Source organism: Lagenorhynchus albirostris, chromosome 10 (assembly GCF_949774975.1).
Source record: "Lagenorhynchus albirostris chromosome 10, mLagAlb1.1, whole genome shotgun sequence".
In the NCBI taxonomy this organism is placed as follows: Eukaryota; Metazoa; Chordata; class Mammalia; order Artiodactyla; family Delphinidae; genus Lagenorhynchus; species Lagenorhynchus albirostris.
Window position 1 is genome coordinate 92153563 of NC_083104.1, and position 17229 is coordinate 92170791.

At 47.3% G+C, this 17229-nt stretch overlaps 1 protein-coding gene across 6 annotated transcripts in view; it reads right to left on the reverse strand.

Annotated features, from left to right (window-relative positions):
• GMPR (guanosine monophosphate reductase) overlaps nucleotides 1–17229 on the reverse strand; it is a 149762-nt gene that overhangs the window by 13188 nt on the left and 119345 nt on the right. For all 6 annotated transcript variants that reach the window (XM_060163646.1, XM_060163647.1, XM_060163648.1 and 3 more), the window contains 3 exons: nucleotides 14780–14953; nucleotides 6946–7027; nucleotides 3164–3270 (listed from right to left, as the gene is read on the reverse strand). In XM_060163646.1, coding sequence (XP_060019629.1) covers nucleotides 3164–3270; nucleotides 6946–7027; nucleotides 14780–14953 — 363 coding nt within the window. The remainder of the gene's footprint in view (nucleotides 1–3163; nucleotides 3271–6945; nucleotides 7028–14779; nucleotides 14954–17229) is intronic.

Below are 17229 nucleotides of genomic sequence, written 5' to 3' on the forward strand. Positions count from 1 at the left end.
CACACACGCACACACACACCCTATTGGTTCTGTTTCTCTAGAGAACCCTAATACACCTGTCCAACGAAGAGAACAGCTACCTAATACCTAGATTGTTCCAAGGATTAGAGATTATAGGTGTACGGTGCCCAAAAGACAGCAGCTGCTCAATACATGTCAGCCATTACTTCCTCTAATGCTGTTTCCACCTTTAAAATGCTCTCCTTTGTGTCATGTCCCTAGCAGACGACAAGACAAAATGAACTGGTCACACCTTAATCTTCACCTACCCAGGAGGTGTCCTGGATTTCTCAGTCCTCTGCCTCTCAGAAGCCCACGTGGACCACAGTTCACGTCCAGCCTCTTGGGTGTAACCGACCCCCTGCTGTGGCTTCCTTCTGAACTTCAGTAGCACAGACATGCTAATTCAGCAACGAAAGTGTAAAATGAGACAGCTGGAAGGAAACTGGACAAGGTGGCAGGATCCTAACAGTTGATGGGTTTCCAGTGGGTTTAGGACTCTTGGCAAGTGGGAGAAACCTGCTTGTGAAACTCCATTAGACAAAGGGACAGTGAGAAAAACAGCTGCTTTGAACCCCAAGACACTCAGCTGCTGGTCAGAAGGAATGAACTGACGTCAAGGGTGCAGAACCTACATAAGTCTGTGAACTTCACGGGGTCTGCACTACGGACTGAACTTCTAACCCCATCTAGGAAAGCTCCGGCCATCAATGGAAAAATAAGAACCCTGGAGCATCGGTATCACCAGCCTGGGCTGTCACTGTCCCGGAGAAATTCACAGAAGCTGTTCCCTGGGTGCCAGCAGACAGCTCTGGCTCTGGTACGCGGACCCGACCTGTGTGCCGACCCTCGGCTCTAGAAGCCAGTGGCTCTCAAATTTGGGAGCACATCTGAAGTACCTAGAGGGCTTCTTAAAAGATTCCTGGGCCTCACCTTCAGAGTTTGATTCAGTAGGTCTGAGACGAGGCCCAAGAACCTCTAACAAGTCCTCAGTTGATAATGATACTCCGGGTCTGGGCACACACTTAGAGAACCGCTGACATAAGCTATAAAATGATGGTGGGTAAGGAGATCCCAAGTTGATTTTCAGAGTCACTTGTGGTGCAAGCAGAGCCTCCACCCCTACTCCCCAAATGGTCCTATAAACTAAGCAACTGGGAAATTTCTAGAAAGACACAAGTATGGGATCTCAGAATAAGTTCATAGTAAAACTTCATTAATTTGACCTCCACGGATTCAGAAATGGTGGCCACTCAAGGAAGATATATACGGTCTAAATTGTTATTAAGACACTTGATGGTGAATGGAGACTTATAACTAATTACATATGGTGCTCTGGAGGGCAAACTATGAAGAGTCTAATTCAACAGGATGGGGTCCAGGAACATCTATGGTGAAAAGTCTCCCTGGTGAATGTCATGCAGCCATCCCAAGACGAGGCTACGGTGAGCATTTGAGAACCATATTGGAGGACAGTGCTGTTTGGTGACTCCAGTGAGTTCAGTCACCACACTCTGTAAAGGTAGGATGATGGCTCTATGTCAGCCTTTTACACATGAGTTGTTCAATAAATGGGTTTTAATTTGTTCATTGGAGCAAAAGCTAAAAGGAAAAGATATTAATTGGAAGGTCTTAGAACTCTGTCAGCAGCCAATAAATCTTCGGTCACTTATTCCAGCTTCTAGCACACAGTAGATGCTCAATGAATACGTGCTGACTGAATGGATGGATGGATGGATGGATGGATGGAAAGTCTGGATGAAGAACTAGAAGGAGCACAGGAAGTGTGCGCTGGACCACGAGTCAAAGAACTAGATCTTCCTTTTGGTTGTAACAAGGCACGTGCGGCGAAGCAATGGCTGCAGGGCTCCAATGCCATAGTAAGACTCAAATGAGATGGTGTGCACATAGGGATTTTTAAAGAGTATTATACCCTCAAAGCAGGTCCAGAAATCAAATCTCACCAGCTGAAATGCTGAGCCAAAATCAGCAAGCGATCATTTCACCAGGATATGTAATTTACTACATCTGGATTTTTACAAAATAATCTGTCAGTTACTTAATGTGGGAGCACGGCTTAGCAACTGGACCAGTGAAAAGGTCTGAAGATTTAATTTACTCTATTCAGTGTGAGTTCATTGTTACAGCACTGCTAAAAATACACCACCACTTCAGAATTTATATATATATATTAAATATACAGAATTTAATTATATATAATATACATGTATGTATGTATCACCCACATAAGTGGAAGCCATAGCTCTGTCCAAGTCCATCCAGTTATATCTGACATGTTCTGTCCTATTCTGAGCATCTCATCTAGAAGGGAAGAGACGTGGTAACTATGTGAATGACGGTCATGTCGATAAAGGTGGAGTAGAATAACAGATAAATGGAGGATTAACTTGACATTCAGTCCTTGACAGTTAGTGGCTGAGTACTGAGGTGCTGCACTTCCAGAAGCTTCATGATCACTGACTCTGCTTCTGCGCTCATCTCCTTCCCATACATTTCTCCACCCACAAAAATCTAACTTCTGCCCCCAACATCCTACTCAATCTGCCCTCACTACGGTAACCGGTGACAGCATCTGACACCACTGCAGATGTGATTAGCGAAAATGAGGTCACCCTGGAGTAGAATGGGCCTCTAATCCAAAATGACGGATGTTCTTATAAAAAGGAGAAATTTGGACACAAAGGCAAACCTGCACACAGGGAGGACACCACGTAAAAACTGGAGCTCTGGTGCCATAAGCCAAGAACTACCAGAAGCTTGGGAGGCCCGGAACAGAGCCTTCCCTGGAGGCTTCATGGCCTGCTGACGCCTTATTCTTGGACTTCTGGCCTCCAGGATTGTGAGACAATATATTTCTCATGTTTGAGCCACCCAGTCTGGGGCACTTTGTTACGGCAGCCCTAGCAAGCTAACACGTGGCCCTCTCACTTTCTCAAAGCTCCCCACGTATCCCCCCGTCATGCTATCCACCACCTCGAGCTGAATCCATAGGGAGTAGGGTCGACTGTCACCAAATGCCGTGACCATGTGCCTGGCTCACTCCCGAGCCCACAGGATGCCAACAAGGTGAAGGGCAGCCAGGGAGCAGGGGCCTTCCCCAGATGCTCCCAGACCCTTCCACCAGCCCCACTTGGACACTTACCGAGATGATGTGCCCCTTCAGGCCGTGGGCCGAGTCTGCGCACTCGATCACAGCACTCAGCTGCGGGTACCCCACTCCCGTCTTGGTGCGGGTGGTACACACGGAACCTGGATGGAGGAAGAGGGAGACCCCAAAGAGAGATGGTTATGAACGAGCAGAACGGGATACAAAACGAACCTCCATCACCGTCACACAGCCCTGCCCCAATTTTCTGGGGATGAACTTTCCACAGTGGCGGGAGGGGAGCCATGGGGCTGCCCCACAGCTCAATGGAGGTGGCCACCATCTAGCCTTAGGTCCCTTCAGGGCCTCATCACCGTCATCTGCTATTGTCCAGGACACTCCACCCTACACCTTGTCACTCTCTTCTATGACATCAGCTCCCACTTACTGACCCTCCATCCTTAAACTCCATTCTTTCCCACCTTCCTTCACTTTCCACGCAACCACAAGGGAACTTCAGATGCCTCCCATGACCTTGAGCCTCCCTGACCTTCAACCTTTGTCAAATTACTAACTTCTCTAAGCCTCGGTACCTCGCTTGTAAAATGAAAATAAAAGCACTAACCTCATAGGGCTGTGAGGGAGATTAAATGACAAGAGGGATGAAAATTGCCCAGCCTTGCAATAAGCCCCTGAGAAAAGGGAGCCGCACTCAGGGCATTCCTGCAGCCTCCCTCTGACTCGGCTCTGTCCTCTCCATGCCCCAGCCTCCCGGCCCCCACCCGCTCGTGGCCCATCTCCCACCCAGTCCAGCCAGGACTCTGAGGTCAGCTTCCATTGCAGAACTCACAGCAGCCACCTGGATGCTTTCATCCCCTAGACCTCTGCCCTCCCCAGTCAACTCCAGTCCTGGCTGACTGCCTGCAGGGTATTAGTCCAGGGAGGTCCACTCTGAGTCACGCCAAGAGCACGGGCCTCTCCAGCACAGGGCCCCTTGCTCAAGTCTCCCCCTCCCTCCCAGCAGGCGAGCACCCGCCCCGAGACCACCTGGATCAAGCTCCGGACTGTCTCCCCTGCTCTGCCCGCTCTCTCCTCCTGCCCCTACTCGGCAGGCTCCAGCCACGCTGCCCTTTCAGCTCCTCCCACCTCGGGGATCCTCTGTACAGGGTGTTCTCTCTGTGGAGCGCTCCCCTCTGCACCAACCCCCTGGTCCAGCCAACCCTTTCTCATCTTTCAGGCTTCATCTTAAATGTCACTGCCGCAGGGAAGTTGTTCATCACAGCCCTCATTTCAAAAACAGCATTTAAATCATTATTTGCGTAAGAACCGAGGATCTGTTTTCTCTGCTGGAGGGTAAGCTCCCTGGATATTCAGTGTGGTCAATCCAGTGCTGAGAACAGAGCCCGGAACATAATAAGGGCGCTATAAATAGTCACAGAAAGAATGCGTGAACTCGAGAATGAATGAGTCACCCACGTCCCTGTCTCTACGGCTTCACCACTCACTCACTCAGTCCCTCCTGCAGGTCTGGTGGTGTCGCCTCTGGGGTGCCCTGGGGCCAGTGTAAATGCTGGGCGTGAACTCCTCCCTCCCACCGGACCCTCGGGCGAGGCTCCCCACCACCACCAGTGGCTTCTCAGCTTCCCACAGACCTCTCCCGGGGGGAGGGGGGTGTCTTTAGGGACAGGACTGGAGAACCACGGCTACACCCTGAGGCCTGGCTCCAGCAGGGAAACCAGGACTGGGGAGCCACCTTCTCCAGCATCGGGCTGCAGGGCACAACACGGGCCACTCACTACCCTGGGGCCAATGACCTTCTCTCCTGACCAAGGCACCCCTGTCCCAGGCACACACTGTGCGAGGCACAACTGGAGTTGTATAACCTCTGGTCCTGGCTCAGAATTCGCTTTTCTCCTTTCCCACTCATCTGCCAGACCCTCAGCGGAGGGCAGGGGCCCAGCTGCAGTGGCCTGGAGCTCTGTACAGGCGAGGGCCAAGGCGTGGGAGTGGTCTTAAGCCCCAGGTTGAAAGGAGAAACTGGGTACCAGCCCAGAGCAGGGGGTGGGGCGAGGGGTGCATTTTTAATGCTTTTTCCCAAGTGCCAGGAGTTGTTCCATAATGAACCTTTTTTAATCCTGTCATCTAGACAGTACCCAGTGTTTTCATGCTGAAGAATTCGTGAAACGTAAGCATCCCCTCCAATAAATTTACAGAAGCGGCTCCAATACATCAGGCTCAAAGAAAGCCTCTTACTCCCTTCAGTCACGCCTGTTCTAAACAGACAGCCTGGGAGGCACACAGCGACAGTGGAAGGACAATAAATCTTCCGGGCAAAGAGACTGCATGTATAGAGGACGTTTGGGAAGGAAACAAGGGCAGCTGAACGCTCAAGATTACATCAAGAACGGCTCTGAGGGCCGAGAAGACCACTTCCACACCTCACATCCTGTACGTACACCCACCCAGCACGACGGCAGCTAGGAGACACTCAATTAAACAGGTGACTGGTGCGCGCTCTGCTTTGGGGGAAAAGAGCCTTCCCGGCCTGTTATCAGCCTAGTCGACCCTATTACAAGCCTAATCTATTACAGCCCATTCTAGGCGGGCAGAGCGCCCTGTAAGCAGGAACTGGGCTTTATCCTCTCTGACTTTTCAATAACGACAGACACCCAGTAAAGACCAAAGTGAAAGCTCGGGGCCTTTCACAAGCGTACAGGGCTCCCCCTCCCCAAGAGTCTCTTCATGTCCACCCTAGTTCCTCAAGGCTGACAATGGTGCCAGGTCACAACACAACGATGTCTTCTGCATCCTGGCAGTGCTTTCCCAAAGAGTCTTCTCATATTGGTTTATTATTTGCTTCCTTTTTTGGTAGTGTCTTCTGGGTAGACGATACCTATAAAAAATCTTTGCTATTTTTTATTCCCAAATGAAAATGTGTATCTCAGGACTTCCCTGGCAGTCCAGTGGTTAGGGCTCCACACTTCCACTCCACGGGGCATGGCTTCACTCCCTGGTCAGGGAACTAAGATCCTGCATCCCGCACAGCAGGGCCAAAAATGAATACATAAAATATGGGTTTCTTTAAAAAAAAAAATGTGTATCTCATTCTTTCCTTCTCTTCAGTTTTAGTGTTTGGTTAATAATGGATGTGCAAGGAGGAATTTTAAAATGTGACAATGAAAACATTAAAAATATGGAAGCTCATGCTCCTGTCTGGCCAAAGGGCAAGGCCAGCGTCAAGCGGCCCCAAGAGAAAATGGAAGCGCCCAGTATAGGATAGAAAGGTTCCTCCTCGTTCCTCAGTTCAAAATGCCAATGGCAATCCTGGGAGAGAAGGCCCAGGAGGATGCTGCAAAATCTGAGATGGTATGTACCAGGGGAGGAGCCAGAGATGAGAACCGCCTAAGCCACAGGTCAAGTTCGAACGTGACCTCACAGCTGCATGCCTATTTGCAATGTTTGGGGTCCCTCGAACATTCACATAGACTTGCCCCCATGGATTCTCCACCCTTCACCTTCCTCTTCAAGGTGAATGGGATCATTCGTGAGACCTCATTCTTTTCTTCCACGTTAATGTTCTGAAACCAAGAGCTCATTCAAACCACATTCAAGTTCATTCAGAACCTCCCCAGAGGCATCAGAAAGCAGCTCAATGAGACTTCTGTTCAGGAGCCTCTTCTGATCAGAAGCTCAATAACTTCCAAAAGAAATGTGCTTTAAACTTGAGGATGGATCATTCATGGGGTACCTTCTGGGCATCTCCGGTCCCTCCAAGCCCCAGATCCCAATTCTCGCCCCCCTCCGCCCACAGCCCCTGCTGTGCTCCCAGCAAGTCTTACCTGGTCCAACGCCCACTTTGATTATATCTGCTCCTGAAAGAATAAGCTCTTCCACCATCTCTCCCGTCACCACGTTCCCTGCCTGGGACAGAAAGAATACAGCTCGAGATCATGAACTACTCCTGGTGGAACAAAGATAAGTGACGGAGGAACCCCACATAAGGAGGGGCATGTTCTGAGGCCACCAGGCAGCCGGGGGACACAAGAGAAAATGGGAGAAAACAATGGACCAATCCCTGAATAGACTTTCAGTCTGAAATTGGTGGGCTAGAGTTTTCTCCAGGTTTCCTTTCTTCTCTTCTAACAAGAACACAGAACTGGACACCCTGGGCTACCTCTGGGTGAGCTGATAGCATGAGGAACTACAGAATTACATGACTTTAGAACTCCAAGAGACCTTAGACTATCTAGGTCAGGGCTTGTTGAACCTATCAGTGATGGACAAAACAAAATCTTACAGAGAACCTAAATACATAAAATAAGCAATGAAACACTCTCTCTGCTGATTAAAATCTTTATTGTTCACAGTCTGTAAACCCCCTGAGGAACTTCTATGGAACCCAGGATTAGAGAACTACTGGTCATCTCACAGTTGGGAAAATACCTGGGTATCCCACTCTAGGGTTAGTGGTTCCCACCGAGATATGAAAGGGCAGACAAACCCAACAGCACTGGAACGTACATCATTTGCAGAACAACATGAAGCTGTGGTCCTAATAAACACACAAGCCAGGAAGTGGCAGAATCTAAAAACCAGAAGGATGCATCTGGTTTGAAAATAGTATATGTTCTTTCACCGCAGGAGTCTGGGAACGCAAAAATAGCCCTTTTTATTACAACTCACTGCCCTGTGGATCCTTCAGCTGGTACATAGGATACTTGGCAAGATGCCTGTTCAAATTTTCACAACTATGCAAAGTCTTATTTTGGGAAATGCATCCCTAACTTGTGCGACTGATTCTTTGGCATTGAAGCCCCAAGTGTCTTTTCGCTGAATTGATTCCCAGAGGGAATTTCTTTCTCCACCTAGACAAAGTGACTTTTAACTTTGTATAAAAGGATCTTGGAAAAGGACAACGAGGAGGGCTCAAAGCTACTTTAATTCCAACAGCATCTGATAATGGAAAATGACAGACAGCCCAGAAAAAGCACTGGAACATAGGAGAATATAGTACATGATAAAGATGGCCTTACATATCATTGAGGAAAGAACAGTATTTCAATAGACAGAGCTGGGGAAAGGGATCTTTTGGAAAAAGATACAGATTATTACTCATACTTTTCACCAAAATAAGCTTCAAATGGATTAATGAGTTAAATTAAAAGTTGTCTCCCAGATTTAGAAGAAAACTTTGAATACTTGTAATAAGCATAAAACAAAAAAAATATATATATATAGATCCATCTATATGAAAATTAAAAACCTGTGTACATATAAACACACACACTCATACGTATAATCAACAAAACTAATAAGCAACCTGGTGGAGAAAAATATCTGCAATTATGACCAAGAGTCACTAACATTACAAGAGCTCTTCCAAATCTACAAGAAAAATGCTACCACCTCACAGAGTAACTGCCAAAGGACATGAACAAACTAATGAAAGAAATAAAAGTGGCCACAAACATAGGGAAAGTGTTCAACCTCACTAGTAACCAAACTTAAATGAAGACACCAGCGAGGTACCACTTTTCACTTAAATTATCAATGATTATAAAGACTAAACACTGAAGAGAAAACAGACGCTCATTCTCTGCCGGTAGAATGTCTACTCCAGAACAAGTTTTCCCAGAAAACAATTTGTCCACGTAGAGAAATGCAAATGTATATATATCCTTTGATCCAATAACTTCCAGGATTTTCTCTCAAGGCAGTAATCACAAATGAGGTCAAAGATTTAACTACAAAGATGTATTATTTGTAACAGTGCAAACCTACAAATATAGTCCCCAAAATGGGAATGGTTCGACAATCTATGGCCCATCCATGTGATGTTTTCTTTTTTTTTTTAATTAATTAATTTATTTATTTATGGCTGTGTTGGGTCTTTGTTTCTGTGCGAGGGCTTTCTCTAGTTGCGGCAAGCGGGGGCCACTCTTCATCGCGGTGCGTGGGCCTCTCACTATCGCGGCCTCTCTTGTTGCGGAGCACAGGCTCCAGAGGCGCAGGCTCAGTAATTGTGGCTCACGGGCCCAGTTGCTCCGCGGCATGTGGGATCTTCCCAAGACCAGGGCTTGAACCCGTGTCCCCTGCATTGGCAGGCAGATTCTCAACCACTGCGCCACCAGGGAAGCCCCATGTGATGTTTTCAAGATTGGTTTGATGCCATGGGAAAATGCTTAAATGCTTTCAGTGTAATGTTAGGGGAAACAGAAAGAAATAGTAAGATCTCAATTTTGTTAGACAAACATAGTATAGATGAAAACATACACCAAAATGCTGACAAATTATGTCTAGATGAAGGAATATTCTGACTGTTATTAATCATTCTTCTTTACAATTTCCTGGATTTGACAGTAGAAATTGTATTACTTTTATAATTGTGATTGGTTTTTTTAGGGTGTTTTTCCTTAAGCACAGGACCAGCATGAACTCTGAACCTCAAAAAGAACTTAGTAGGGGACTTCCCTGGTTGCTCAGAGTCCTCCTGCCAACGTAGGGGACACAGGTTCGAACCCTGGCCTGGGAAGATCCCACATGCCGCAGAGCAACTAAGCCCATGCACCACAACTACTGAGCCTGGGCTCTAGAGCCCGCGAGCCACAACTATCGAAGCCCATGCGCCTACAGCCCGTGCTCCCCAACAAGAGAAGCCACCGCAATGAGAAGCCCGCACACCGCAACTAACAGTAGCCCCCACTCGCCGCAACTAGAGAAAGCCCGCACGCAGCAACGAAGACCTAACGCAGCCAAAAATAAATAAATTTTAAAAGAAAAAAAAAGAACTTAGGAACCCAAGAAGCAAGATGCCCTCATTCTTCCTCCCTGGTTGACTTGCTAAAAATTCAAAATATATTTTAAAAATAAAATTAAAGTTAATTATAAAAATAAGTTAAAATAAAACACTTAAAAGAAGCTACTCTAAGCTCCCTACAAGGTTTCATTTTCATTGTGGATCCCCCCCTCCCAAACCTGATGCCTCCTACAAACCATTTGGTTTTAAAAGGGCCTACTTCACACCAAATAAATTAATTCAAATCAGCTCAGGATGAACATACCAGGTACAACCGTAAGAGGTCAAAGTAGGTTTAAAAGCATGGCGGAAGCTGATTCTATTTTAAGAGCCCAGAAGCTCCCCCAGGTGTCCTCGTGTCCCCTGAACCGCCTGCGGGATCCTGAACCAGTGGTCAGACGCAGTCACGGCAGAGGGCTGAGCGTGGAAAAACCCAGAGTGATTACAAAAGCCTTCCAGCCTGAGGCCCACACAACAAGAATGCAGATGACCAGGAGGGGATGGAGAGTGTCCACTTGCAGGAACAAAATCTGTCTGTTCAAGTTTGAAACCAAGAAGGGCAAAAATAAGGGCAGAAAGGAAAAGACAAATTCAGAAATGAGAGTGCCCAAGGGAGCGCCGTTGGGCTCCGGGGAAAGCCCAGCCCATGGCCCAGGCAGCCTGCGGGCTCCGGGTGGGGGAAGCTGGCAGGGGGTGATTAGCAAGGAGTCAGCTTATCTTGGCTGAAGCAGCTCCTGTGGGCAGCGGATACCAGAGGCTCAGAACGTGACATCCGGCTCAGTCATGACCGGGCAGCCAGGACAACAGAAGTTACAGACCCTCAGCTGGGCCCCAAAGAAGGCAAGGGGAGATTTCCGCTAGGCAACCCCTCTTCCTGGGGAGGCCAAGCACTGTCCAGGCGCCCCTCTGGCTCGTCCATGTCCAAGACAGGTATGAGGGTCCAGGCAAAAGGCATGAAAAGGGACAAAATAAACCTTTCAAGTACTTCTGTAGCATTTTAAAAAGTCCTCTGGGCAAGAACCAGCCCCAAGTCCTCCAGCTTTCCTTTAGACCCAGACATCTATAGCAAAATAAGTTCAGAAAGCCCTGGGGTTGAATGATGGCCCTCCCACTCGCCATGAAATTTTAAGAAAATAGCTTCAACTTTAAGTCTGCATATATCCTGCTATAAAGGGGGACTGATCAGACCCACCCATCGTTGTCACTGTAAGGTTTATAAAGGAAGTTCAATAACCATCTCCAGAACTTTTTCATCACCCGAAACTGAAATTTCATACCCATGAAACGATAACTTCTCTACCCACTTTCTACCAGCTCCTCTGAGGCCTTTTGCCAAGAAAAATCCTCTCTGCAGAATGATCTAAGGCAGAGGTCAGCAGGCTAGATCTGGCCTGGGGGGCCAACACCTGATAGAAGGTGCTGGAACATTAATGCCAGAGCCTTCTCCCATGCCCACGAAGGTGTCCCTTTACCTACCCATGCAACCAGGGACTAGGAGATGCTATCAGGGCAATAACCACCTTGCACGGCACAAGAAACTGAGTTTACCGTATGACTCTCAGAGACAAACATCGGCTGAATCTCTGCGGCCTGTCATAGCTTCTGCCGCAGTTTCAGTTCACACCAGTTCCAGAAAGAGGGTGAAAACAAAATCCAGGTAACTCGGCCTGAGAGGGCCCTTGTGCTTCAAGGAGGTACGTTCAGCTGCCCATGGCTGACACCTGTGAGGAACACTGAAGGGCGTCCGCCTCTCGGGAAGAGGCACAGAGCAGGCAGGGCCTCCACAGGGCTCAGAACCTTGTCTGACCACGACAGCTGGAGAAAGAACCCAGGCAGGTGCCTGAGCCGCTGGCCACACATGGAAATGCCAAGGACGTGCCAGTGGCTAGCTGGGGATCGGCCAATGGTGGCTGAGTTGACATTCCCCAGGGGAGCAGAGCTAGTCTCATCTGAACAGATTAGGTGTCACGGGCCTATGTCCTCGGGACCAGATCAGAAAGAGCCGCCAGGGACTTCCCTGGCGGTCCAGTGTTTAAGATTTCGCCTTCCAGTGCAGGGGGTGTGGGTTCGATCCCTGGTCAGGAAACTAAGATCCCACATGCCTTGAGGCCAAAAAACCAAAACATAAAAACAGAAGCAATATTGTAACAAATTCAATAAGGACTTTAAAAATGGTCCACATCAAAAGAATCTTTAAAAAAAAAAAAAAGAGCAAGCCACCAGCACAAAGGCACTTCCCAGACCCAAGGTAGGGACCTCTGCATAGCAATGAGCCTGAGCTGGCAGGTGGCCTGGCTGCAGCATGGCATAAAGGAGAGATGCCAGGCCCTGGCGACAGGCGCTGGACCCCAGGCCCACCTCGCACTGGCTGCGTGACCCTCAAAACTCTCTGGACCCAAGATGAAGTTTCCCATCAATTTAAAGTACAATAGGTGCCTTTATCTTACACAGGACAAGTTATTATTAAAAGAGAAGAGCCTGGTCCACGCTAGTGCCTTTTTTCCACAGTACCTGGAATACACCCAAGAACACATCATTCCCTTTCCTCTCTGAAAGCCACCAGGCAAAGGCCCAGAGGACTTTTCACACTCTTCTCACACCCAGCATCTTCACAGGACCCTTTTCTGCCAATGACATTTTCTAAAAATCCCCGCTTCCCCCCTCTCGACCTGTGGCAGTGCTTGCCTTAGGTGAAAGACAAGAAAAAAGGCTCCACGTAAATCCAGGATGTGCTGGGCACCAGAAGCAACAAGCCGTCGCCCCTGATGCAGACACCCAGGAATCGCCAGCCTCTACCAACAACACTTCTGAGCTGCGCTTCCGTTCACTGCAGTGTAACCATCACAATAGCACTCAGCACCCGTGTTATATACCTTTCAGTTTCCAAACACTAGACAAATGCATCCTCCCAATGCCTCCCAGAGCCATGAGAGAAATCACCTTTCTAAAAACCAAGGACATAGGAGTACCAGAGGTTTCCAAGTGAATCACAGATCTCAGGGGTCAGTGCAGGCAAAGCACAGCTGAGGAAGAAACACCTACCTCGCCAACCAACGAGGGAAACCAACACGAACAACGAGAACATATTCCCTGGGCAGCCGGCAGGCGCTGCAGAGGCCCCTGCCATTGGTGGCTGCCCGGGGGTCCTTGGGAACTCTGCGTCAATCTCCCCCTCCCTGCCTCACTCCCCACACCCCAGCAACCCCCAGGCCCTGCACTGGCCACCATGCCCTTTCCCTGCCCCGCCAGTCCACACCCTTCCTGCACCGCCCGTCTCCCTGGGGCCTAGTGGAAGGAGGGAGCTTCATCAGTAAAGTTAACAAGGACAGAGCATGTTAACAGGTCTCCAGAGCCTGGACTTTGAATTCTGACCAACCTGACCTCAAGTCCCAGCTCTGCCGCTCAACGTGGGTATGACCTTGTGCAAATCCCACAGCCAAAGAATCAGGAATTAGGACTCCTCATCTGTGGTAAACTTGGGACAACAGTTCCTACTCTTTACAGAGATGTTGTAAAGAAGAACAAAGGTGAGCCTCCTGAAACACGGGTATTCAGCAAACGGTGTTCCTGTTATCAAAAACACGACAATGCTGGCAGCACCATCATGGGCGGGGGGTGAAATGAACCTTGCTGTTTCCCACCCAGCTCAGACATGGTACAGCTGGTTGACCTTGGGACAATGCTTGACGCTTTCTTCTCACATGACTGGAAAGCATAAAAATACTTAAAAATTTTTGGAAATCCTTAACAGATGATTCAACTCTATCAGCAGAAATACTAATTCCTGTCTCCCAACTTCCTTAAAATGATGAAATGTGAGGAGAAATTAAATTTGTAAAAGGAAGACACGGAGAACAGACTTGTGGTTGCCCAGGGGGAGGGGAAGGGGGAGTTGGGGAGGGATGGACTGGGAGTTTGGGATTAGCAGATGCAAACTTTATACACAGAATGGATTAACAACAAGATCCTACTGTATGGCACGGGGAACTATACTCAATATCCTGTGGTAAACCATAATGGAAAATATGAAAAAGAATATATGTATATATAACTGAATCCCTTTGCTGTAGAGCAGAAATTAATACTTTGTAAATCAACTATACTTCAATAAAACAAATTTAAAAAAAGAAAAGAAAGAGAAAACTGGGTTCAAAAAAATTTGTAGAAGGAGAGTTAGGTAAATTATCTAGGGGTCAATCAATAATTGCTACGTTAATTAAGACTAGTAAAGACACACAATTACAATATAGATTTTCCAAAAGCCCAAAGTTAACCCTGAAGCTTCTAGTTCATTTTTCTGTAAATCTATGTTTCCCAGCAATAAGAGATATACACATTCCAACTAGCGAAGGTGTTAAAAATTAGGAAAATACCCCCCAAAAGGCAGGAAAAGTCAAACATAAAGATGTTAGATAAAACAAGACACCAACTGATTTGCAAATAATTGTTGACTATTCTGAAGTGTTCACATTGTGGATTTCAACTCTTACAGCAGAGTTTTCTACTGGCGAGGAGACTGCGGCAGAGATGACATAAATATGTTCAACAGAAAGCCAGCTATGTTTTCATTTTTAAAAATATACCCTTTGTTAAGCAGTGACACAGACCTTGGTTTAACGGTCTCACATGGTAAGAAACACTGGATATTTAGCAGAGACGAAGACCTTATGGCATTGATCTGGATTTTATATGTATATTTTTAGAGCAGAGCCAGTTTTCAGATCTTCATAGCTGCTGCCTCTCCTTTTCCTGCTGATTCTCAACTAGTCTGCTAAGAAGAAGGCAGCAAAAGCTACGAAGAGAACACAGCTCCCTGGGCACCCCACACACGTCTTCTCTGCTTCCCCATCCAGAGGAGGTCGTCCCACCATACCTACCATAATGGTGTGTTCTGGAAATCTGGCCCGGACGAGCTTCACGAATTCCACAAAATGTTCCGAGTATCCATTGGCCACATCCAGGCAAATAAACTTGACCTGCGGCACGGCTTCCAGGATGCTGCTCATCTTTTCCAGATCATTCTTCCCACTGCCCGAACTCACGGCTACATGCTGTACCAAACAAACCAAGAGGCGTAAGACACGAACAGTAACCCTGCCTCCATCCATGCACCTGTTCTGGGCACAGCACCGTGACCCTCCGAGGTTCACCCTGATCAGACAGACACACAGTGGACCGGCTCAAGAAACATGCAGCAGCAGAGGTAAAGGAGATTCACTTCTTCAGTTACCTGAACTGACTCCGCCGTCTGTCCCACCATTAAACTGCACATATCCTGAGCCCTGGACCTCAGCCACACAATCTCGTGCCTGGCTCTTGTTTCACTTCCTCAAGCTCTCCATGTGGAACTCGGAACCGTGGAGCTGCTGGTGCAAATTCTCCTCCAGGAGGAGAGGAGAGGTAGAGAGAGCCAGGGTGGCTGGCCTGGCTCAGGTTCCTCGTGCCAAAGCCGTGGCCATCACCCTGAGCATCTCGCTTAGGCGGCAGGAAGGAGGGAAAGATGTCTAAAACCCCTCTGATAAAACCCCTTCCTGTTTTCCTTTTCACGCCCGATGCAACATTATCACAACATGCAAATCGTAACCTGCACGGGTTGCTGCCAGTCTTAGCGTCTCCATTCTAGAGGCAAAATGTCCCAAAGTGCGAGAATGAATGAGCCCCGAAAGGATCCTCCCCATCTGCACTGGGACGTGCTTACACCTGAAGCCAGCACAGTCTCCTCCGTGACACCCTCTCCCCCAAGCTCCTCAGCACTGGCGCTCTCCAACCCCACCCCGCTGCTCCGCTCAAAATCTGCTCTTTGGATTTTAGTAATTTATGCCTCAACAAAACTGACCCATGGGATTGTGGCCAGAGTCGGCATCTCACCTTTCATGAGATATTTATATTTTATAAATTTATATAATGTTTATATTCTAACTCATATTTCTAAACTATAAGCCAAAGACGAGGGACATATCTGAAAATCCTTTGTTATTCCCTCCAAATCACAACAGTGTAGCTACAACTCAGATACCGAATGTAAGCGGACTGGTAACGTGATACACATTCACTCCAATTTTCACTCCTCCTGTTTACGGTCTGACCTGTGCCCCAAATCCACACGTTCTTTCCCTCCGAGTTCTGCTACCAATTTTATTTTCTCCTTCATTTCTGTTAAAGTTTAGCAGGTGAAACTCAAGATTGGTTAGTTTCCCTCTGTGCCACTGAGTTTGTACCATGTTCCCTTTTTAATGAGCTCTAATTTGGTGGGAGTGGGGCAGTAAGTGAAATGAGGACACTTGGTAATGAAAAAGCCAAGGTTCTGATGAATCATGCACTGCTGGAAACTCATGCTCCCCAAACTTCATCCAGAGAAGAGGGGAAGAAGGTGAAACAGAGATAATCCATTAGAATAAAATATGGCAAAAAGGAAGGACCCACTAGTGAGCCAGAACTATTTTATCTCTGAAACCACCTTCTTCTCCATCAAAATCCACACATAGTCAAGGCACAGAAAAAAAAAAAAAGAAAAAAAAGGAGCCAGTGTAACTTCAAAAGCAGTACAATATGAAGTCATTCTCCAATCACAGATGATCTCACCATGTAGAAAAGCATCTAAATGCAGAGACTCCTCTGTGGCATTGACGTAGAACCATTGAAGCGTGCCAGGATCAAAGTCTGGTGTGTTCTACCGGGACTTTTGTTATTTTCAAACTGCTTTTTTTTTTCAGTAACAGTGTTACTGAGATATAGTCAAAAACAATTCACCTTTGAAAGTGCACGATTCAATGGCTTTAGTATTTTTGGAGTTGTGCAACCGTCACCACAATCAATTTTAGAACATTTCATCACCCCAAAAAGAAATTCCCACACCCTTTAGCCCTCACCCTCAAACCTCGCATCCCACAGCCTTAGGCAACCACTAATCTACTTTCTGTCTCTGTCTCTACAGGTTTGCTTATTCTGGACATTTCACGTAAACACAATCACGTACACAGCCTTTCGTGTCTGGCTTTGTCACTTGGTAAAATGTTTAAGATTCATCCATGCTGTAGCATGAATCAATATCTCATTCCCTTTCACTGATGAATATTCCATTGTATGGATATACCAGATTTCGTTTATTCATTCATCAGTTGATGGACATTTGGGTTGTTTCCACCTTTTGGCTATCATGAATGATGCTACTGTGAACATTTGTGTACAAGGTTTTGTGTGAACATATAGTTCTGTATCTGTTGGGTCTATACTAGGAACAGAATTGCTAAGTAATATGGGAACTCTTATGTTGAACCTTCTGCGGAACTGCCAAACTGTCTTCCACAGCAGCTGCACCATTTTACAT